The 25,161-nt window shown below is 46.9% G+C and overlaps 1 protein-coding gene across 2 annotated transcripts in view; it reads right to left on the bottom strand.

The window, feature by feature from the left end:
- DNAJC11 (DnaJ heat shock protein family (Hsp40) member C11) overlaps positions 1-25,161 on the bottom strand; it is a 66,596-nt gene that overhangs the window by 27,958 nt on the left and 13,477 nt on the right. For both annotated transcript variants that reach the window (XM_058719245.1, XM_058719248.1), the window contains exons 2-4: positions 17,936-18,065; positions 14,728-14,801; positions 8,069-8,170 (exon numbers count right to left, since the gene is read on the bottom strand). In XM_058719245.1, the coding sequence (XP_058575228.1) occupies positions 8,069-8,170; positions 14,728-14,801; positions 17,936-18,065 (306 nt within the window). The remainder of the gene's footprint in view (positions 1-8,068; positions 8,171-14,727; positions 14,802-17,935; positions 18,066-25,161) is intronic.

The following is a 25,161-nucleotide window of genomic DNA, read 5'->3' as shown; positions in this document are numbered from 1 at the left end:
AGGAGTTGCCCGCTTGCTAAGGGGACAAGTGACAGAGGCCTGGTCTTTGAAGACACCAAGGGAAGGCATGCCAGGTCTGGCGGGAGGGGTGGGGCAGGCCCCGGAAACAGGGTCATCTCCCAGCCCGCTCCCCCCACGCCCCGACCACAGCCAGGCCAGAGACTGGGGGTTTCCTCTCCAGAGAGCAACCACCCGCTGAGTAGAAGAGGCCTTTCAACACTAGGCTCCTTCGAGGATGGAGGGAGTTAAGGCCGTGAGTGACAAGCCCTGCCAAGCCCGGGCTTTTCTGCCTCCCTCCTCGGGAGCAGAGAGCCCGAGATTATTACCACACGTTCGAGGGAAATCTCCAACACGGAAGTCGGAAACCAAGTAAAGATCAGAAAGAAGGAGAAAGAAGCAGAGAATACAAACGCCAAAGAAAACGGCAAACGACCTGCAAGGAATCATATCCTTAGAAAAATAAGACACGTTGCGTTAATCGTAAAAAACAGCGCTGTGAACGCTATGTGTCAGGGACTCTCCCAAGTGTTCAACACGTGTTCTGCTTCGCTTCAGCTTTTCACTGACGACACCGCCACTGTCTCCACTTCACAGATGAACACGCCGAGGAACAAAGAGGCGAGGTGTCTGAGATGGGATGCGAACGCAGGGCATCTGTCTCTACAGCTCAAAGCGCCAGAGCCCCACCTTGCACCTTCCCACGAATCAGAAAAACAACACATCTGAGAAGAGGAAACTTCGTGGATGTTACAAAATAGAGCGGGAACGTTCACGTTAAATATGAAGCTGTAACTAAATAGTAAGTTAGACTCACTTCGTAACACGTGTGTCTCGACACACGTATACTGTCCAACGTGTGCACACACAGGCTTTATACTTAGCTGAGGATAAAGATACAACCAAGACCTTCTGAGGTATGCAGAGTCTGGAAAGCAAGGTGGCGACACCTCTTAAGAGCTGAACGTCAATTTTATATCTCGGTGTTCGTGGACACCGCTGCACGTGTGTGCACGAGGAGACAAGCACGAGAACACGCGGAATGTTCTTGAACAGCAAAACCCCGGAAACGAGGGTGGGTGAGCTGGTTTACAGCAACGACAACGAAAGAGCCACAGCCTCACGAGAAACACACAGACTCCAAGAGAGTATAAGGTGTGGGTAGAAAACAAGTCCCAGAGGACTACTGATAGCATGGTAGCATTTTTATAAAGCTGAAAAATAAGACCCAAACAGTGTATTACTTAAGCCTACATCCTTTTTTTTTTTTAAATGCTTATTTATTTATTTTTAGGAGAGAGAGAGCGAGCGCGCACGCGCGGGGGAGAGGCAGAGAGACAGGAAGACAGAGGATCCCAAGCAGGCTCTGCAAAGTCAGGAGAGAGCCCAGTGTGGGGCTCGAACCTTGAGATCAATGACCTGGGCCGAAGCCAGACACTTAACCGACTGAGCCATCCAGGCCGCCCCAAGCATATACACACAATTTATGGCAAAATTTAAAAAACAACACAAGGATGGCCATTTGGATTGTGTTTCCTTCTGGCAGGGGGGTGGGGCAGGCGGGGGCCATGGAAGCGGATGCAAGGTGTGGGCAGTACTCTTGTCCTGGGGTCAGGCGGTGGGGTCCTACCTGTTCCTCACTCCTGTTACGGTTTATACATTACACGTAATCCTTTGTATGTGTATATATGCGTAGTCCTTACGTTATTTTTTCTTTTAAAAGACTTAGAGCAGAAAAAAAAGGACAAAGAAATTTGCCTTCCAGGCATCTTTTATAATGAGCTATTGGAGGATGCCCAAAAAAGGATCAATCAGGAAGACAGGGAGGCGGAAAGCCAACCCAGGAAAGGGTTGGGCCTCCGAGCTCCTCGAGGACAGGGAGGTTCTGTTTGGTGCAGCTCAGGATGTTGACTGAACGAAATGGCATTCCTAGGAAGCTGGTGAGGAAAGTCCTGGGGCCCCAGCTGTACGCAGGCCTGGAAAGCAGGGTCCAGACTGGAATGGGAGCAGGGAGGATGAAGCGGGGATCCTGGGGGCGGGGGGTGCCACCAGGATGGGTGAGAGTATCTAAGGAGTGCGATGGAAGGGGGAAGGTTGAATCCAACAGTCTGGAAACGAAGTAGTGACAGATTTATAGAAAGCTCGTCAAAGGAACCTAGGGAGAGTTACTGACACTGTGAGGAAAAGGCCTTTCAAGAAAGGTCTGGTAGTCGTGGTACACCCGCCTGGCTCAGCTGAGCATTTATTTGGTGAACCTTCACTTAACCCCAAAGGGGATTATAACTGCGCTGGGTGGACAAGGACGCTGGGGAACTGCATCCTTATCTTTACTGACCGGGGGAAACCGGAAAAACAGAACAGTGTAAACGTGCAACTCAGGAATACAGAAGAAATGTCTGAAGCAAGAGCTCAGGGGGCGGGGAGAGGCACGTCTCTCCTGGGTCAGGTGGGGTGGGGGCAGGAGTCAGGTGGGAAAGACGGGTGCTGGGAGGGGCGGCTGCTTGTTTCTGTAGTAAGTCTGGTACCCGACTTCGTAAACTACTTACGCGTATTACTCTGACCACAAAAACCTGCAAAAAATTTCCCCACACCTTAGACTTCAAAACTAGCATCTACTTAAAAATGATTAAAATCTCAGAAAGGTCTTATATGCATATTTAAAAATCCGTCGACTTCTTGTGCCGCGGAGTCTCAGAGGCCTCCTCTTCAGGAGGAGCTAACATAACCAAGGGACACCACGACTCCCAGGCAGGGCCTGGAGACCGCCAGAGGTCATCAAAGCGCTCCAGCCGGGACGGAGCACCACCCGCCGGCCTGGCACCCACTCCCACACTGGCTCTGTGAACAGCCGGGAAAACTTATTTTTATCTTAATTATATAACTGCCCCCCTTCCCCCCACTTGGAAGATGCAGGTCCCTGCTGCTCTGTGTTCGGGACGAGATGGTGGATGAAAGTGCGGTTTCCTTCAGCCCCCAGCAGCCCACCTCGTTCACTGCTCCTTAGACTGAGCCAAGATCATCTCCGTGCCGTCGGTTCTGTTCTCTCGAACTGTCACAAATTAAGGCCAGTTGCTGCTTTTCAACAGGGAAATGGAGATGTGCCTCTTGGCCCTCAGCTACTAATAATTTCCACCATCACTGTTCCAGACACACCGGTCTCTTTGCCTCTACTCGAACATACCAGATCCAGTATCCCTCTGCACTGGCTGCTCCCTCCATCCAGAAGGCTCTTCCCCGATATCCACACGGATGACTTGTCTCATCTTTGTTCCAATGTTATCCTCTCAGCAAGGCCTGACCACCCTATTTCAAATTGCTTTCCTCCCCCCGGACCTTGACCTAGCTTCCCGCCATAGCACGGTCACGTTCTAACGTATTATATGCTTTATGTACTGTGTTTATTGTCTCTCTCGGCCAGTACCCAAGAGGGCAGGGTCTCGTCTGTTATTCTCTGCTGCACGTCCACATCTGGCACAGGATCTGGCTCCTTACAGGCACCCAATTTAAACTGCTTTGTGAATAAATGAATCATCTTTATTGTACTCATTCCCAACCTGCAAAATACTCTAAACTGTTGTTAACACTGAGTCAAATAAAGACCACCATTTCCCCATCTCCCCTTCTCTTAGCTAGCACGTCTAACCTTGCCATTCTAGCTCACTGGGATCTTTTAGAATCTTGGCTTTGTCCTTCGGCCTTGGGTCACCTGTGAATATGACAAACACATCTTCACTGACATCATTCACAGAAATTCTGAGCATGACAAGTTACAGCCTTTCTCCCATGAGGAGAAGCTTCTCACCAGGCTGGGGATGATGCATTAATCAACCCTCTTTGAGTAGAATCAGGTGTTCATTCAGCCAGGAATGTTTCATTCTGAATTATTTTCATGTTTGTATTTTATCTGGCCATAAGGATAATGTGAGAAATTTCTGTCAAATGCATTCTCAATTACTAACTGAAAATTCCACCCAAAGAGGCAATTGCTTTAAGAGGCACTGTGCAGTTTGCCTGTTTTATAGCTGACGAGCCCATGGTGGCTCTTGTGAGATGGTCTCTGCAGATTCATTCTGGGATCAAAGTCAGAACCCATGTTCTCTCATGTTGGAGGATCAATCTCAAACTTACCAGAGTTTCCAAGGACGCCACCCCCCTGGGCCGCCCTCCCTGCATAAACCGAAGTCTCTAATTCTGACGCCTTGTTTCTAAGTGGTTATACACCACCAGGATGGGGACAGCAGCCGGCCCTTCTCTTCTGCAAAAGCTCTGCTTTATCCAACAGCCTTCTCGGACTCGGTCCCCTCTTCCGTGCCAACTTCCCAATTTCTTCACTCTCGACAGCTGCCCATTTCTGCACACATTACGTCGCCCCTTCCTGACATTGAGCGCAACCAACATATGGGCTCGAACAGCTCTTCTTCTGTACGATTTTCCTGTCAGCGAAGCCGAGTCAGTTTATGACATCAGAGTCATTTCCACCGAACAGACTGAAGTCATAGCCACAGGCTCATTCGGATGCCTATAATCATTAGCCATGGCAAGTGAAACACGGCTTTTCAAAAACCCTTTAAAAATAATTGAGTAATGTAATCCTGTGTCTTTATGAAAACACTCTGGGATTTAAAAATATTTTTACTGTTATAGGTCTTCCTTGATACATTTTTTAAATGTTTCCTGATACAGCTGGATTCTATTTTTAAGCTATTACAGGAATCAAACCAATAAGCTGGCCTTTCTAAAATCAGAAAGGAGGTCTTGCCAGGGAGTTTACGTTAAGCTCTGTACAGCGAAAGGAGAATGGAAGGTCCAGGAAATAATGTGCCGATCTCCAGGAACTGTTATGTAAAGGGGTCAGAAAGCAAGCAGTCCATACCCCCAGAGGCAGACAGTGACAGCCCCCCAACAGTCTTTGACTTAACAGTGTGCTTCACACGGGATGGGAACAAGTTCATTAGGAGGCAGTAACAAAGTCCCGACTGCGCTGCCTGAGACCTGTCATCTTTAGACTCCCAGAGTGGCTGCCGTGAGAGAGACAGAAGGTTTATGGGCATTAACAAAGAAAGGAATGAAAATAATCAGTATGAAGTGAACATGGCACAGAACAACCCTACTGCATCATCTTAAGTCTCTGAATGTCAAGACGCGTTGATGGATTAAGCAAATAAAACCAAGATCTTGAAGAGGGAGGGAGGGTGGCCATGGCGGTCCAGTCAGAGTCCAGTCACGCACGGCGCACTCGGTGTGGAGGAGCCTCATCGTCTGTCTGGCCGCAAACTACCCCCTACGCCTGCTCAATGTGAGGGCCTGGGAGATCCCAGGACATCAGCAACCCAAGCCTCGCGTTTTCCAGCAGGGAACACGACTCTACTCTCACGCAGCAAAGACAGAAAACAGGGGCAATTAAACTAAGGACTTTGGAGTCTCTTGACCCCAAGCAGTGGGCTTTGTGGCAAACCTTTCATTTCACCCAAGAGGAAACAGAGCGAAGACTGGAGAAGTGACCTGACCCCGGGCCCAGAACAAGAGGGTGGAATCAGAATCCCAGTGCAGGGCTCCGGACTCCAGGTGGAAAGCGCTATCGTGCTGCCTCTGGCGTCTGGGCGTCTGGGCGTGCGTGAGTGTGCGTGTGCACGCGTGCCATCGGTGGCTCCCACGCGGGAACTGGGGATTCCGCTCATCGTTTCTAAGCACCACTGTGCTTTCCAAAGCTCATTTCACACAAACCAAGACTCACAGGTAGCTGGCCACACCGAGACTCCACAAGGCCAAGGCCACGGGAGAAGGCTGACGGTGTTGTCAGAGGGCCACTTTGAAATCCCAACTGCCAGACCCCATCCAGACCCACCCCATGGGCCCAGAACTACCCGACCAAACCAAGTATTTCCCACGCAGTGCTGGAGGAGACACAAAAACAAAAGTTCTTAACCTCGATGGTACCTAATGGGTACCACTTTGCATTGACCCAGCACGTGTGTCTGTTTCCAATAAATTAACACCTATTTCCTATTGTTTCAATCATTTCCCAACTTGGCGTGGTAGTCAGGAAGGTCAGGCGGCTTCGTTTTACAGATGAGAAAACTAAACACAGGTCACGCGCTTTGCTTCGGGTCCCACATCACCGTGTCAGAATATTTCCCATCTACCACTTTTTCCCACTGACCTCTCTGCCCGTTCTCATACATACATCCCACCGGCAGATCCCCGCCCAACAAACTCTTGCTGGTAACAACGGAGAGAAACGCCCATCCAAGTCTCAGACAGCAGTGCCACACATGTGCTCGCCTGCCAGTCCCCTGTGACAACAGGTCGGTGCTGAGCCCGATGGTCATCGGCAGTGTCCTTCCCCTGTGGCCTTAAGAGAGGAGATCTCCCCTTTCTTAGGATGAGAACATCCCAAACCTTTCCACTCATCATGAAAAGCAAAACCCTCAGAAATGGAATAAAAGCTCTCCTCAAAATGCTGCATGGCCAAACATCTGGTTATCACTCACTATTTCTGGTTAGAAAATGTCTTATTTATTTGGAAGCAGTTTATGGAAGTAGCAAAGTATTAGGAATTTTACAATAACTCGCACGCTTGTGTGAAATGGTCACAGCTGTGCTCTCTCATTCCACGGAAACATAGCCCGGAGACACGTTTCCACAGAATCCCAATAAGCAATCACTGCGCGCACCCAGATGGCCAATTTTATCGCAGGACACGGAGGCTCAGGCTACTGTGACGTTCTCTTTCCCCTTCATTGCTCGGAATGCAGCATAACTGCAGCCAGAACAGCAAAGATTCCACAGCAACAGCTTGCTCCCGCCAGGCCCCACCCCGTCTCCTCAACCCTCACTCCATCTGCCGACACCGACTTTCAAACCAGACCTCCCGCGGCGCGTGGCCCTGAGCACTGGCTGCACGAAGGGAACCCCCGAGCACGGCTCAGGGCGCCACAGAGACCTTTAGTGCTCCCCACTGTGTCACCCGCCCCGAGTCGGTTCAGCCAGCGTTTCGATTCTCCGCTCTCCCACGACCGTAAGGCGGCCCCGCACCACTGACGCCATCATCCGCTGCAGGGAGGCTGGGCAGGAAGGAGAGGTGTCGGCATTTATAAATATACTTTGAAATGCAGGCTTCAAATAGATGGGAGTGTTCTGAAGATACGGTCCTCTAAACGCTGTAGGAGTCTGGAAAAAAAATTCCCCTTCCTAGAATGTACTTGATCAGAAGTTCATATTATCACGATGCCCGGGCTGTAAGCCAGCCTCTGTTCTTTCTCTTTAGATCTCAGGCTGCCTGCCAGGCCATCGGGCCACACTGAGGGAGTCCGGCTGCTGAGGGCCCTTGTCAAGTGCAGCCGAACAGGACACCGGGGTCACATTCGACTAGACATTCACACAACCGGCATCTCAAGTTGACGGAGACACCCCATTTGCCACGGGGCTGGCGCGTGCACTCTGGACAATCTGCTTCTCTAACAGATCAGAGGAAAAGGTATCATCCACAGGACCGAAAAGTAGCTCTCAGACTCGGGCCCGTCACTAGGTCACGGGACTCAAACTCCCTTGGGGACTTGAGGGAGTTAAAGGGGGTCACCTCGTTGCCAGAACAGCCTGGTGACTGGTGTTCACGGCACCGGTGTCCAGGCAGATCAGAGCCGGGGCCCCGCGTAAGGCAGTTTGGAAACGTCCCACAGCCCCAGTGCTGCAGGGAGTCCTGCTGCTTTGGAGCGGGGTCAGGTGGCTGCTGACAGTGTCCCTTGACTGTCACCCGCCAAGGGCTCGGGCGGCACGACTGAAGGAAAGGGTCTCAGGGACCTCGCCTGTGCTGCCGCCTGGGAAGTCTCCTCGGCTCGGGATGGGTTTGGTCTTCCCTGCACACGGTTCAAGGGTTCAAGACACTTTTCTCCAGGTCCTGAGCGGCAGCTTTGCCGAAAGCCACCAGGAGCTGCTCTCCCGAAAGAGGCTGCTCTGAGATAAAATACGCACAATTTTGTTCCACCAATTCGGTCCGCTCTCAACACTGGCCTCAGGCCTGCCGCCTGGCAGTGAGGCCTACGCCGTCCTCACCGCCGCGGGCCCGGCTTACCTTGGGGTTGGTGCGCTGCTGCAGCCTCCTGTCCTCCCTCTCTCTCTGCAGCCGCTCAAACTCTTCCCTGATTTCGGCTGGCGTCCTCCTCCTCTCCACAACCTGCAGGCACAGTCAGGAGGAAGAGGCAGTCAAGGACCCAGAAAGCGAGGAAAACATACACCAAGAGTGGACATCGCTAACGTGGCGCATTCGCGTGGCCCGGGTCTGGCTGTTCCTCGCCCTGGGATTCCGAGAGCAGCAATGACACCCCGACAAGCCTTTCTCCCCCGGAGCCAGGCCCTGGTGAGCTCAGGCTCACGGTCGTGTCCGCTCAGCTCTGCCCTCCGATCATCCCCAAGGCGATGCTTCCCTTCAGCTCCCCAGAGAGACTAAGCGTGGTTTCCTTCGTTTCGGTAAACTTCTCTCTGACGCTGTAGGAATCTTACAGAGAATACGTCGCCTTAAGTCTCGTGGTCTAAATTTCCTAATGAGTCCCAGCCCAGTGATAAACGTTGAAGATGAAAGCAGAGGACGAAGGTGCTCACAACTGCCCTGTCATCTCTCCCCAGCGTGCTGGAGCCATCGCTGGAGATGCCTTCTGAGCTTCAGCCATCAGGCCTGGGCGTTTTTACACCGTGGGACTCTTCCCCCTTCAATATGATATGACCCTGAGAATGTATGATGCCAGACGGGCCTTAGCATAAAACGGTACTCAGGTACCAAAAGGCAGGCCACAATACTACTCAGGGATGCACAATGACAAGTCTATGAGGAAATAAGGCGTTCCGTTTTGGCTTTTCTTAGCTCATCACAAAATGGAGATTTCAAAGAGGCAGGAAAAGGCCACCGTGGGCCTCAGGCCCCACATCTCGGAAAGAGGGAACTGCACCACATGATTTCTAGGGGTCCAGGATGCCATGGCCTGGGAGAAACACCGAGAGTGGGGGCAGGCCGACAAAGTCATGAGATGGGTGGGGGACAAACCCAGAGAGCACATTCCTTGTATCAGTGGGAGAAACACAGAGGCGCCTCGAGAGGCTGCTCACAGAACAGCTAAAAAGGGAGGTGATGTGAGAAGAAGCAATCCTGGAAATCACAAGTTTAAAAAATTGTTTAAAAAAATACATGCTTACAGCAAAAAATCAAAATAGTACAGAAGGATATAAAGGAAAAAGGTACAATCGGCCTATAGCTCACTCCCTCTTGTCCGCCATCCTCCTTCTCCTAGGCTGACATCTAGTTCTTAATGCATCTTCCTAGACACCCTCTGTGCATACATGTATGTGTGTGTGCATTCTCACATAAACCGGGTCACGTTCTAGGTTCTGTGTCCCTTTATTTTATCATTCAGCAATACAGAAAAATAAATACAAAAACTGGCTTAGCCAAAAGCATACTGAGAAATGTGTTTACTATGCTTTCAGGAAGTAAAGAGGAAAAAATAAGGAAAACAGCATTTCCGCCTCTAATAACCAGATGTGATCAATAATTCCTAAAATAAAAACATGGGGCGCCTGAGTGGCTCAGCTGGTTAAGCGTCTGACTCTTGATTTCGGCTCAGGTCATGATCTCAGTTCATGAGATCAAGCCCCGAGTCGGGCTCTGTGCTGACAGTGCGGAGCCTGCTTGGGATTCATTCTCTCTCTCTCTCTCTCTCTCTCTCTGCCCCTGCCCCAGTCATGTGTGCACTCGCTCTCTCTCAAATGAATAAACTTCAAAAATAAAACAGAACACTTAAAAACCATCCAAGAACAAATGAAAGTCCTAAATGGCACGCCAGTGACTGCTTCGTTACCTCACAGCAACACCCTCGGTTGTATTTAACTGACAAGGAGGCTCACCTACTTCTCCAAAGCTGAGGGTGTGAGGCACCTACCCGAAGTCCCTGCCCTGGACAGAGTGGAAGTGAGGCTCAGTGCTTCAGTTTCCATCACCCCCCCCCCCCCCCCCCGCCGTGTCATGTCAGCCTCTCCCTTCATCACAGAAAATAAAGACAAGAGAGCTTCAGGGAAATATAAGTAATCAACTATTCCATTTAACTGTGAAGGTCAAGACAGATCAGGAAAAAAGGATTTAAAATATTTTAGGAATTCTTTGTGACCTTGGGACCCAGATTCGGTGGGCCTGTGACTATGGAACCTGCCAGTGGCGACCTACGTGACGCATCACCACGGCCAAGGGGGTCTGGATGGGAAGCGGAAGAGCCCCCTCCACGGGTCCCGGAGCAACCGGGCTGTTCCACCTGGACGAAAAGGCTTCACGCCGAGTAGTCTGCCCAACGGGACGCTGGTGTTGAGAGTGCACACTGAGCACGAGTCTGACCAGCCAGACTTACCCAGCGACACTGACTCCGTGTATGTGGTGTATGTGCCTCTATACTGTTTTTTTTAAGTTTATCTATTTATTTATTTAGAGAGTGTGCGAGTGGGGGAGGGGCAGAGAGCGAGGGAGAAAGAATCCCAAGCAGGTTCTGCGCTGTCAGCACGGAGCCCAGTGCAGGGCTTCAACTCACGAAACCGGTGGCGAGATCGTGACCTGAGCCGAAACCGAGAGCTGGATGCTTAACCGACTGCGCCACCCAGACGCCCCTATATTGGTATTTTTAAAATAGATTCGTAAGATTCCAGGAATTAAGACCAGAAAGTGTCAGGCTCCACAGAGGCCAGAGCAGAACAAGATTTGTTTTCAAAAACTCTATAGCTGCCTCACCTCTGCTGGCTGGATCAATAGGTACAAATCCCTCTCCCTCTCCCACACTCCCTGGTGAACTGAAGAGGCAGATGCTCCACAGGGGTTAAGTCATCCCATTTCTAGTCAATTTTACAGGAGTTTTGGCAAAGAGCTGGCGCATAATCAGAGCTAACTGCAAAGTCAGGATGGCTGGCACCTCCCGAGCAGTGAGGGGCCGGGCAGGGCGTCTCGCTCCAGCTTCCAAGGCCCCCGGCCTTTATGCTCTCCTTCACACGTCTTCCATCTTGGTCACCCTCAGACACGTGCCCTCCTGTGCACCCAGGAGCACACCTTCCTGAATGGCACTACAGCTGGTAAATACCAGACGTTCTCGACGACAGAGCGTATCATGTGCAGCCCGTGAATCCACACACCTGGACTGTTCGCCTTAACCATCCATTCACCAACTAGTTCTGTCCCTGCGTTAGCCAGGAAGACTGACTTCCCTTGTGGGAGAGGGGACAGGGACCCTGAAAAGCAAGGCAGCCTGGTGAAAAGCGGGCTGTCCCACACTGCCTCTAACCTCCTGGTGGCCTCAGCGGGGGTCCCCTGATCTCTCACTTCAGATCCCTGCTATAAACTACAGGATTCCTGAGGTACCGTCTGGTCTGAAAATTCTGATTCTAGCTACCTGACTTTTGTTTTGGAATAATTCTAGAAGATTACTTAGAACTTTAGAAAAACGACAAAGATAGTACAGAAAGTTCCTGTACACCCTTCACCCAGCTTCTCCCGATGTTCACACCTTACGTAACCACGGGACGGCTGCCAAATCTCAAAACCAACCTCGGTGTGCTACCGTGAACTGAACTCAGACTTTCTGGATTTTACCAGTTTTTCCACTCGCATCCCTTGTCTGTTCCGGGATCCAGTCTAGGCTCTGGGACTGCTTTCAGTCATCGTGTCTCCTTAGTCTGTGAGAGCTTTCAAGCCTTTGTTTTCATGATCTTGGTAATGCAGGTTACCTTCTTAGACACGGTAAGACTGACCTCTAAGAGAGCGGAAGCAGTGAAATAAGGACAAAGGAAGGGGCTGCAGACAAAAGCAGACAGTGAACGGTCTGGGCCAAAGGACACGATGTACTGTCTTGCCAGTGCTACTGAGGCATGTGCTCTCCATTCCGCGGGCGAGCTGTTAGCAGACTGAGTACCACCAAGCGTTCCCAGCTCAGGGTGAGCCTTGCCACTCTGAAGCCAATCTCATTTCCAACGTGGGTATCCACACAAACCCGCTAACCAACTTGGAAAACTGAAAGGGCTGGCTTTGCACGTGGGTGTGCCTGAACCTCTGCATCTTGTTCCCGTGGAATCCTGCCGGAGAATGACAAAGCCTCTTGAAGGTTAAAAGACAAAAACAAGGGCGGGGGGCGCCTGGGTGACTCAGTCAGTTGAGTGTCTGACTTCGGCTCGGGTCATGATCCGTGGTTTGTGAGTTCGAGCCCCGCCTCGGGCTGCTTCGGATTCTGTGTCTCCTCCTCTCTCTGCCCCTCCCATGCTCATGCTCATGCCCTGTCTCTCAATAGTAAATAAACGTTAAGAAAAAGACAAAAACAAAGAATGAAAACTTACCTAATGACTGAATGCAGGGTACTTAGTACAGCCCGAACAAGCTCCCATTTGCTCCCCAGCGGCCACCAAAAGAAGGGGTGACCCCTCTGCTGGGCAGGGAGTGGCCACTATGCCTGGGATGGGCTCTTACATCTCTGGACTGAAGGCGCTAGGATTCTGACAGCACCCTTTGGCGACTACCCCATCTGTTCAGACTAACAGATGTGGGGCAAATGGATACCATCGGCAATTAGAAAATAACACCAGCAACAGCATGAAGGGAACTCAGCTTCCTCCCTGGGGAAGCAGCTCGGACTGATGCAGGAGAGTCCTGGTGTGAACGAGCCAGCAGCGGGAGGGGTCTCCTCTTAGGAGTGGCGATGCCAGCCCCACAGAGCGCTCCAGAGTTCACTGAGACTCTTCATTCACAGCCTGAATGAGGGGCTCAATTTTCCCCTCATGTGTTAGACACGGATACATCTCTTAGTGCACATCTGGGAGGGGATCTCCAGGTGTTCTTCCTTGAAGTCATTTTTATATTCAGTGAAGGCTTAGAATCAATGCAAAAAAAGCCAATTCTGATCAATGAGAACTTGATTTTCTTAAAGTAGCTTACTAAAATATATGCATATAAAAACTTACCCATTCACCATCCATGACTGCCTACATACTTGTATAATCACTACTGTGCATGCGGTTTTGCTTTGTCGCTAATAGGGAGATAATTTGGTTTGGTGATAGGAAACCACACAATATTTTGCCAGGAAGATGTTACCCCACCGCTCCATTAGTTGGGATGATGCTGCTGGGAATGAACAACGCTGACTCTGAAGGGAGGGGCATGTAAGAGAAGTCTGCAGCCTTTCTGCGGCGCTGACTGCTACCACGAAACACTATAACCGACCCACGTCTTCAAAAAACAAGGGAGCTTGAACATGGTGGACACAAGGTGAGGAGAAAGTCAGTAAATACAACAAGATTCTATTTTCCTTTTAGGATGAAAAAATGCTTAGCTATCAGACCTAACGCTTTGCTACGATGAGCTAATGTGATCTGAAGCACTGCTATTTCCATCAAACCCAAGGCCAGAAATCGACTGCCTGCTGGAGCCAGGCAGGACCCGCGGATGAAGGGCAGGCCCGATGTAAGACCACGGGAGGTGCTAAGTGTCGGGAGGGCCGACGGCACAGCCTTGCCCACAGGGCAGAGGCTCAGGAGATCTGGTGGACTGCTGTTCCTCGCAGGGGAAGTCAGATACACTGCTACCAGATTTTCTGATTTTTCCAAGAGAAGACAGACAACTGGACTTTTATGCAAAATGTCCCGAGTTTTAAATGATAGCGACTACAATTTGTTGTGTGGGCAACCAAAACATGGCCACGGGTGGAACATGGCCCACAAGCCACCAATATTAAGCAGCAGTGGAAAGGGAACCAGAAGCTGTCTCGCTTCTCTTGTACTCTTTATCCCACGGTCTGTAGAAGGTTTTAATGCTAGTTAGAGGAGACAGGCTTACAGGCTTGAGATTCAATACCAAAAGAACATCAGGGGTAATTTATACAGTGATGAGAAAGAAATCAACAATGGCCAATTTAACATTAACAACCTCCTACAATTTCTGGGGCGTCAAAACCCAAGTTTCTTTAATGAAATTAAGTACTAACACATATATGTTCTCACAGCAACTTAAGGGTTTTCCCCCTGGTTTTCGTATTCATCTTCCCCTATCTTCCCATCTGATCCTCGTGCCGTCCCTCCCCCTCCCCGCACTCGTAACATGGACCTGCTCGAGGCTGTGACTAGTCAGTGGCAGAGCAAAGGGAGAACAGAAGCTTGTGTGAACGTGAGTAACTGTTTTTACACAGCATGGCTGCCAGGGGAACATTTTTCCTCCTGGGCAATTCAATCCAGTAGTTGTCAACTTTTCTGTGTTTCCATTTGCTCACACGCACAACACATTACCAACACAAACACGTCCCAAATGCAGTCACTGGTAACCTGGGGCGGAGGGAGCGGCACAAAACGGTGGAGGGTGGCAGGAAATGCGTGTGGAGACAGAACCGCACCCCTACGGAAACTGTCTTCCATCAGACCCCCAAGCAGCCTGTTCCCTCCCGGGGGTTAGAAAATACTGGTACAGCCTACGCCCCTGGCTTTTTACCTGACAGGTTAGGAAACAGAGGACAAGCTGGATGGCTGACCTGCTTGAGCACACGGAGGTACGCAGAGGCATAGCCAAGCCTAGAAGTCATCTCTTACACCGAAGTATGAAGCTAGAAAGGGACTCTAGCGGCTTCTAGTATTCTCAAGCACGTGGTCCCAGGCTGTGGGATCAGGGGGTTGGTGCTCTGCAGATGTTTAAAGACTTTTCTGGGACGCCAGATGCACAGGGTCTCTTACCTCCCATCCTTCCATCTCCAGGCCTCTCTTCCCATAGATGTCATAGATGGCCCTGGTCTGGGGGTCGCTGAGCACTGTAAATTAAAAATCACACATTTACAAAGCACGGAATTCACCTTTCAGAGCTGGAAACAACATCGTCAGGTAAATCTACCTCCTTCCCTTCCTCCCTGTCCAAGCACAATCTCACCGAGAGGCACTCTTCACCCCTGTGCATCTTTCCCCCTAACTGCCTATCTGATCTGGTCCAGGATGTGCTTAAAGGTGGGACACAAATGAGAAATGTCGGATTTTTTGTGTCCAAGCAACTCTTCATTGTGAGGTGCACCTGGTGGGAAGCTGCACTCTCGGGCCACTCGAGAACAGTCGTTTTTTAACAAATTTGGTTAAGCTTCTGCCACAGTCTATACAGTAGTTGGGGATGAAAGAGTTAATTTCAGGAGCTGAAGAAACGAAACAGATGAACACAGAGGAAGGGAAGGAAAAATAAGATAAAAACAGAGAGGGAAGCAAATCTTAGGAAACTCTCAAAGAGAACAAACTGAGGGTTGCTGGAGGGGAGGTGGGTGGGGGGACGGGCATTAAGAAGGGCGCTTGTTGGGATGAACACTGGGTGTCACAGGTAAGTGATGAATCACTGGGTTCTACTCCTGAAACCATTACTGCACTATGTGTTAACTAACTTGGATGTAAATAAAGAAATAAGCAAAAAAAAAAAAAAAAAACAAAAAACAAAAAAAAAAAACAAAAAAATACAAAAAGCAAACAAACAAAAAGAAAGAGCTAATTCCAGTTTCTAAAGCTTATTCAGACAGGCTCCGATTGTAAAATCAGATTTTTCTACAATCAGAGCCTGTCTGAATAAGCTTTATATATATTTACTATATATATATTTAATATCCTTCTGCTTTTTTGTAAATCATTTTAAGACCCAAACACCTGTCACCATGGTGGCTGCCACATCACCTAAATAAGTACATCAGAAAAAGATTTTTCAGGGAGGGACAGAGCTACTGGAAGGACATCCAAGCGGAATGCAAGTGTTAGGAAAGCCAGTGGTCGCTCCCTTCCTCACCTCCTCTGCCAGTTTCTGTGCAAGACCTTCGAAACTTCTCTCCCTTGAGACTTCCCATGTATTTTTAGGCCTAATTAAAAAAACGATGTAAATGATTGTATCCATATGCAAACCCAACGGGGAAGGAAGAAGTGCTGACCACTGGAAGACGTGGGAGGCAGACTTCTTGAGCTAATCTGTAGGATTTTGTAGGGACTTATCTGTTCACGGCTTTCCCTTGGTCTCCCCATGAGGCTGAGCATGGGGGCGGCTCTGCTGCCACAGCACTTCCTCAAGAACCGTTCGGGTTTTCTGTTAACTCTTCCCTGTATCTCCAGGACAACACAAGCTGGCCACGGGGGTAATTTAGACAACGGTAAAATTCACACAGCCATTCAGACAACGGGATACGATAAAAGGAACAGGCTTCTGAGCAGGAGTTAAATCTACTAAAGACCCAATGCTGACCACAGACGTGGATCGTGCACTGCAGCCCGAGTTTTCCTCATCAGTAAAGCCCAATTTTTTGATAAAACCATAAAGTGAAATATGGCATATGCTTTTTTGTCTATAACAAAAAGTCTTTAAAATAGATTAAAAAATTTTTTTTTTAATGTTGGGGCGCCTGGGTGGCTCAGTCGGTTAAGCGTCCGACTCCAGCTCAGGTCATGATCTCATGGTTCACGGGTTCCGACCCCGCATTGAGCTCTGTGCTGACAGCTCAAGAGCCTGGAGTCTGCTTTGGGTTCTGTGTCTCCCTCTCTCTCTGCTCCTCCCCCACTCACGCTCTGTCTCTCAAAAATAAATTTAAAAAAACACAAAAGTTAAAAAAATTGCTTAAAATTTTTTTTAATGTTTATTTTTGAGAGAGAGGGAAGGAGGGAGAGAGGGAGATAAAGAGACAGAGCACAAGTGGCAGAGGGCAGAGAGAGAGAGGGAGACACACTATCTGAAGCAAGGCTCCAGACTCTGAGCTGTTAGCACAGAGCCCAATGCGGGACTTAAACTCACGAACCGTGAGATCATGACCCGAGACTAAGACGGATGCTTAACTGACTGAGCCACCCAGACACCCAACAACGAGAAGCCTTTATTTCATAAAGAAACATATTATCTAATTTTTGGTCTGTTTAACTAAGGAGCAAATCACCAATCTGTTCCAGAATGAATAACTTATTTTACTTGGCATATATTCTAAGAGTGCATTAATATTTTTAAATTTTTATTTATAAACCTGTGGCAGAATATTCATAACATAAAATTGATTTCAGCCACTTTTAAGTGTATACTTCAGCGGCATTAGGTGCATTCAGTGTCGTGTAACCATCACTGTTATGTTGCTAGAGCTTTTCCACCATCTCCAACAGAAACTGGACCCATCAGTTACTTTAACATTTAAAAAAGTTTTTTAATATTTATTTTTGATTATATATATATAGACAGAGAGAGCGCAAGCAGGGGAGGGCAGAGAGAGAGAGGGAGACACAGAATCGGAAGTGGGCTCCAGGCTCGGAGCTGTCAGTATGGAGCCCGATGCAGAGCTCGAACTCATGAACCTGAGCTGAAGTTGGACACTTAACTGGCTGAACCACCCAGGCGCCCCGACTTCAATATTTTATACACAGCTACATCACAAAATTTTCCTTCTGAAGTACCTAGGATGTAAGTATAAAAACCTGGATTACTTGATTCTACTTCCTGTTGGCCTCCCTAACATCATTTTCTTCCTTTCGTTAGAACCTTTCCTTAACCAAATGCCCCGGAGCCAATAAAATGATGTTCAAGTAAAAAAAAACATTCTTGTGAATGTTCTCATAAAAAAAGAGAACAAAGAGGGCCTGTCTGAAGCGATCAGCCTTTTACCTGGAAGAGCTCCCTTTAGAAGAAAGCCAGCGAGCGATTTAGAGCCTGAGTGCTCCCTGCAGCCCGGCCCCCGTCTGCTCTGCTCACACTCTCATGTCCCACTGACCGGACACATTGATTCCAGGGCAAAATACCGCTCTTTCAAAGGACCTGTCAGTAAAAAAGCACTAACCTAACCTCCTCTCTCATGCACCTCTAAGGACTCTCTTTCTGTCCTCTACAAATCAAGCCTCTTAAAAATCGAGCAGCTGCTTTTCAGGGCATGTGCGCGAGGCCTGGCCCTCCGCTGACCTTCATAAGCCTGGTGCACAAGGTTAAACAGCCGCTCCGCCTGGGACTTGAGCTCCGGGTCCCGGTGCTTGTCGGGATGGTAAAGCATGCACAGCCGCCGGTAGGCAGCTTTCAGCTCTTCCGAGGAGGCCTACGGAGAGAAAAATCCAGTTAGAGAACAATCAATGCTGCTTGAATATTATCGTGATCAGAATCAGCCTTGAAACGGGAACCTGTCAGCCACTCTCCAATGTGTTTGCTTTCTACATTCAGGACATAATGAAGTTATGCTTTATGGCTTCAATAAGGCTTCTTTTTTCCACAGTTAATAAAGTGATCAATTATGTACATCAACAGCAATTGTGTTTTGCTGGGAAATGCTGCTATCAGATGCGTCTCTATACTGGCTCGATGTGCTCTGAGCTGAAACTAAAAACGTCACACAGACCCGCTTACTTTCTAACCCAAGTTATTTGAAATAAATCACGCGGAGGCACTCTCAACAGAAAACTGGTTCAGACAGGAAAAAAGCTATCTACCATCAGACAGAAAGGCCATGCATTTATCCAGTTTTCTGACAAAGGAACCTCGATGAAGATTTACCCGTAAAAACCACAAATAAAATTGTAAAACCAACACAAGCCTCCGATTCAATCTCTGATTCTAAAGGGGAGCACAGAAAGTGGGCAAAAATGCGTTGCTATCCTATAGAAACAAAAGCCCTCCCCCACAAACCCAGAAGACCTCCCCCCAAGCATTCAGCTCCCCAGTCCTCACATGTCCTCAGTTTGAGGGAAAACATGCACCATGGGAAGAACAGATGATACCAAGTAAGTACAATGGACTGAGTGTATTTTAGCCGCACAGAAGGTGGGGGGGGGGGGCAGGGAGGATAAAACCCACACTCTGCTTTGCCTGCCGCACAGCCACCAAGATGTCCTCAGACACAAAATCCCTCAGAGGCCCTAGGAACACCGAGCCACCAACCTGGCCAGCCCCTTGGGTCTATTTTGGGGAAACATTCTGTGTGATTTCATATCAGCCTCCGGGACCGTTTGGGTCTATTCGAGGTGATGCCGAACAGGCAGCTCTATCCAGATGACCGGTCAAGTAAAGAACATTTTGTTTTTGGGAGGCAACCCCCTCACCATTTTGACAATAGAAGCCCACTTCTGGGTTGCCGATGACACACCGGAGGGACCAAAAAACCAGCCATGCGGGCAGAGAACGGGACCAGGTCCCCGGTGAGAATGCCAGGGCCAACAGTGCACTAGGAACAGGCCTCAGAACACGTGTCCCCAAGGAGAACCAGTACAGGGACTGATCAAGGGATCAAGGTTACAAGGGAAAACGTTTGACCACATTTTTCTATAATTTCCACAACTTTTCATTACCTTCCAGTTCCAGGACTAATGAGTTTTTTTCACTAAGGAAAAAAGGAAAAACTTTATTGTACTTTAGTAATAACTTTTCGGCATGAAATTTATTTTTATTTTTTTAAGTTTATTTAGAGAAAGAGCATGAAGCGGGGAAGGGGAAGAGAGAGAGAGAGAGAGAGAGACAGAGAGAGAGAGAGAGAGAGAGAGAGGATCCCAAGCAGGCTCTGGCTGTCACAAACCGTGAGATTGTGACTTGAACAGCAATCAAGAGTCAGATGCTTAACCGACTGAGCCACCCAGATGCTCCAGGCACAAAATTTAAACACTTTATGCAAAACTAAGTTCATCAGATGTTAGAAAACCAGCAACATTGTGCAGGTTCCCTAGAGGTTTTAAACAAGGAGTTCTGAAGAACTCCAAAAGAAAGACACTCCATGTGACTGGTAAGATGTCAGTCACACGTGCCCGAGAGGAGAGGCCGTGAGGAGGCCTGGTGCCCGTCGGTGCCATCAGGACGATGCCTTCACCTCCGGGCCCTAGGCTTCTTTGTCTGGGCAGGGAGGTGGCTGGCTGGCTGACCTCTACAAGCCCTACCAGCTCTGACTTCACATGATCTGTTATCCGGAAAAGAAACACCTATACCTGAGACACTCTGCCTGTCCTTTAAACCAGACACAGACCATTGCTGCTTGTTTGGACAGAGGCTCATTTGCACACAGTTTTACATCAGCAGCTTCTTGGAAGGGGGTCAAAGACTTGGCTGACCGAGCAGCCCCTTGCCAGGCAGATGTCTGCCCTGTTCCAGCACCAGTCTTCCGCCCTCCCTTTGGGGCAGCCCCTGAACGTTACACTGTTGAACAACTTGTAGCCGGCTGCCTCCGAGGTTAGTGGTGAAGAACACAGGCTGGGGGCAAATGAGCTTTCAGACCCTTAGCTCATTCATCTGCAAAGTCTCAGGGATGGGGAGACAACGAGGGGAGAGCAGACCCTACGGTGCTTGCTTACAAAGGGTGGCTCTTGTAAAACCTTTTCCTCATTTTCTCAACTTGAAACCACAGACTGCGGGACTTCCCTCCTCAAAAGTTACCGTGAGGAGTAAATGAAGTGGGACCTGTAGAGCACTCAACAATGCTGTGTATTCCGAAGGGGTCCGGGTCCTTGGCTGTCCTAACTGTCACAAGTGAAGCTCGACACTCCCGTGGCATCACGCACACTGAGACCGGAACAGGACACAGGGTACTGGCACAGGGTAACAGGAGTGCACATCCGGGAAGCAGTTCGTTTCTGAAAATTCACTTAGGACACCTGCCCTTTGCTAGATGGGCACTCCGTTTCAATAAAAACCATGAGACCCCATAGCAGAGATGTGCCTCAACAGTCCCGACTCTGCAGCTCTTTCTTCTTTCTCCTACCACAGGCTTCTTTCCTGGCCGACATCAAGCATGCGACGCATTTCTTGCCACATTTACCAATATGCCACCTGTACCAAACCTCACTGTTTTAAGCAAATAAATAATGGTTAACTAAATAAAATAGATCTTCTCCAGGTAGGTTTACTTATGTAATGATGTAAAAGGGGCTTGTTCCTTCCAAGACAGCAACTACAGATTATTTTCTTTCTGCAAATTCTAAGTGTTCTTTCCAGTATCTCATAAAAGTTACAGGCGCATGATTAGACAGATTTGGCTGACTCTAGCTTAGACTGCTGTTTCCTGGTTGTTAAACTAGATGACAAGGGGGCAGAATATCTAATCTGCAAGACCTTCTGTAATCATATTAATAAATGGCTTAATGTGTTATTGATTAAGTAATAGAAACGAGGAGTTTCATTTTTAATAAATATCATGTTCAATAAAAGGTTAGATTGGGCCTTTCATCATATCTGAATAGCTAAGGTCACTGGTTCAATATTTCACAAATGATAAACTCTTTATCATAAAAATACTGGTATCATTTCGAAATCTGCTATCATTAAAAATGAAACCTACAGTTGCACACTTGTTTCTAAAATCCTATATAAAGTAAGGAGATGTACTGTGCCTTAAGTCTGAAAAGTTCCAGCATGTCAATCATCTGGTTATATTTCTAATTAAAGTAAATTTATTATAAATCCAGCCTTAGTGATCATAACATTCACAGTGGAAAGGTCCTTTGTGACTTGACTGTAGAGTTTAGTGGCCTGTTAAAATGGTTGGATTCATCGATGCTACACAAGACAAAAATGAAATTCCTGTGGTAAGGCACAAAACTAAAAGGCATACAGATTACAAGGGAGAAAGTAAAACTTTCTGCATTTGCGGACATCACCTATGTGGGAAATCATAAAGCACCTACAAAAAGGCTGCTAAGTGACATTAGTGAGGTCACGGGATATGGGGTCAATATGCAAATATCAATTTTTTCCTACATTACTAAAAACTAAAATTTAAAAAGATAATGCACTCAGAGTACCATCACAAACACGAACTGCTTAGGGATGGACGGAACGAGTGCGTGCAGGACGTGTCCATGGGCAGCCACAACACAACTCTGACAGTGAAAACGATGGAGGGATAAACCATTTTTGTGCATCGGAAGAGTCAACATTATTAAGATGCCACATTCTCCCAAAGCATGCTACAGATACCACGCAACCCAAAACCCCACCAGGCCTTTTGCTGTAGAAACAGACAAGCCAGTTCTAAAATTCATGTGGAAAAACAAAGGCTATGGAACACAAAGGTATGTTACTTTCCTAGTTGTTTTATCAGCCAGAATAGCTGAAAAACAACCGGCGGACTTATGTGACCAGATTTTAAGATTTAGCACAAGGCTATGGGCATCAAGACAGTGTGGTACAGGGGAAAGAACCAATGCAAAAGTCAACGGCATGGTAGTGAGTCCAAACCGACCCCTACATACATACGGCCACGTGACCTCCGACAAAGAGGTCAAGATGGTTCAAGGGGAAAAGATAGTCTCTAATACAAGATGCTGAAAGAGGGGAACATCTACATACAGAAAGGAGAACCTGGACCCTTATCTTGCATCAGACAAGAGGTCACGCAAAGACCTCCGGATAAACAAAAACGGATACACAGGAGCCAAGGGAGTTCATTACCACTAAACCTGCCCTGCAAGCGAGCTCCAGGGAGTCCTGTGGAGTGAAATGAAAGACTGCAACTCAAAGCCATATGAGGAAATACAGGTCTCAGTAAAGGTTAAAGACAAGTGCAAGTATAAAAGCTAGTGTTAGCTGCAAAAACAGATCCTAACTCCACATTTTGTTTTCTTAATAATTTAAGTGACCGACACATTAAAAAAAGCCTGTCAGACTAAAAGCTAGTCCTTTGTAACTTTGGCTTGTAACTTCACATTTTGTTTCTACATCATGTAAGAGGCTAATGCATTAGGGAAAACAGTTATCAGGTTATTTTTTGGAGACGCAACAGATAGAGATGTAATTCTATGACCTCGATCGCTGAAAGGCATGGGAAAGAGTTTTTGTATGTTATAGAAGTTAAGCTGGTATAAATTCAAACTAGAGTATTAGGAAGTTAAATGTAGTTTAACACACTAAACCACAAAGAAAACAGAATACATGTGAAAAATGAGGAAGGAATTAAAACGTTTCACTATTAAAAAATGGCTAAACACAAAAGACCCTAATTTGGAAATTAAAGGACAAAAAAAGATACAGGGCATAGAAAGGAAATAGCAAAACAGCAGAAATAAGGCCCGCCTTATCAATAATTACTTTAAACTCAACGGGTTGAATTCTCCAATCAAAAGAGATTAGCAGGATGAATTAAAAAAACAAACAAACCACGACCCAACTATTTGCTGTCTATAGGAGACTAGCTTTAGAACCAAAGACACTAATATGTGAAAAGTAAAGGGATGGAAAAACATTCCCTGCAAATAGTAACAGAGAGAGTAGGGTGGCTCCACTAATATCAGACAAAATAGACACTAAATCAAAAAAGGTTGCAAGAAACATAGAAGGACAATATATATTCATAGAAGGTCCAATATAGAAAGAACATATTAACAATTATAACTATTTGTTACCTAATAACAGACTGTCAAAATATATGAAGCAAAAATTGACAGAATTGAAAGGAGAAATAGACAGTCCTACAATAATGGTTGGAAATTGCACTATCTTGCTTCAATAATGTAGAGAATAACCAGGCAGAAATAAAGAAACAGGACCGGGACAACACAGTAAACCAAGTAGATCTAACAGACATATATACAATATTCTACTCGTGACACCAGAACACACTTTGGGATGTGTGCAGATGGGTAGAATTTCAGTTCTGCAAGATGAAAAGACTTTAGAAGATAGGTGGTGGTAATGGTTACACAACAATATGTATGCACTTACCACCACTCAACTGTATACTTAAAAACGGGTAAGATGGTAAATTTTGTTATTTGTATTTTACAGTTTAAACAATTGAAAAAAAAACCCTCAAAAATGGAAGGAAAAAAAAAAAAAACCCTAAATGTGAAAGCTAAAACCATAAAACTTCTAAAAAGAAAACATAGGAGATCATTTTTGTAACCTTGAGTTAAAGATTTCCTGTCAGAACAATAAAAGAAAAATATTTGTAAAACATGTATTCAATAGACCCGTATCCAGAATATACAAAGAGCTCTTACAACTAAAGAAGAAAACCCAATAAAATAATGAGTAAAAGATTTAAACAGAAACTTCAACCAAAGGTGATACAGTAATGGCTAAAAAGTACATGAAAAGACATTCAATATTATTAGTCATTACGGAAGTGCAAATTACAAACAAAAGTAGGTATCACTCCACAACCGTGAGAATATCTAAAATGACAAAGACTGAGAATATTAAGTCTGGGTGAGGATATGAAGCAAAATAAACACCAATTTCAAAAATATGAACAAAAGCTTTGTCATCAGCATAGAGATAAAAATGGCCATCAATTCTTCTGGTCAAAATAGGCTAAAGAAATGAGTCAAGTGCTAGGTTTTTCCCAGTTGAATTACCTTTAAAAAACCTTTATTCTTATTAGAAAAGTATACATACTCATCATGGATAAAATGAAAAGTACATAGCACCTGGCTGGCTCAGTTGGTGGCAAGTGTGACTCCTGATCTAGGGGCTGAGTTTGAGCTCCACATACAGCTTACTTAAAAAAAAACAAAAAACAAAAAACAACTTAAAAAAATAAAAATAAAAATAAAAATAAAAATAAAAATAAAAATAAAAATAAAAATAAAAATAAAAATAAAAATAGGGGCACCTGGGTGGCTCAGTCAGTTAAGTTCCAGCTCCTGGTTTCAGTTCAGGTCATGATCACGGTTCCTAAGTCTGAGTCCTGCGTTGTGTTTGAGCTGACGGTGCAGAGTCTGCTTGGGATCCTCTCACTCCCTCTCTTTTTGCCCCTCCCCTGCTCACATGCACTCTCTCTCTCTCGAAATAAATAAACTTTTAAAAAGAAAAGAAAAAAGAAAATTATAGACAAAATATTTGTTTTTCTATAATTTTGTCTTTTTTTTCTGTTTAAAGGTCTTTATGAGGTTTTGTTTTTGTGACTTTTATTGGTCTTTAAGTATTTTCCACATCATTTCAATTTTTTTTAATTTTGAGAGAGAGTGCACAGGCATGTAAGTGGGGGAGGGAGAGAGGGAGAGAGAGAGAGAATCTCAAGCAGGCTCCACACCCAGCGAGGAGCCTGACCTGGGGCTAGGCCTCACAACCATGAGATAATGACCTGAGCCAAAATCAAGACATTGAACTCACTGAGCCACCCAGGTACCCTGAAACTTAATTTAATTTTTATTATGACTATGAAAATATAGCTCAAAGCTGAATGAACCAGATACTGTGATTGTTATTTCTTTTCCTGA

The sequence above is a fragment of the Neofelis nebulosa genome, chromosome 2 (assembly GCF_028018385.1).
Source record: "Neofelis nebulosa isolate mNeoNeb1 chromosome 2, mNeoNeb1.pri, whole genome shotgun sequence".
NCBI lineage: Eukaryota > Metazoa > Chordata > Mammalia > Carnivora > Felidae > Neofelis > Neofelis nebulosa.
Note: the sequence above shows the minus strand (reverse complement) of the source record. Positions and strands in the feature narration are given on the sequence as shown.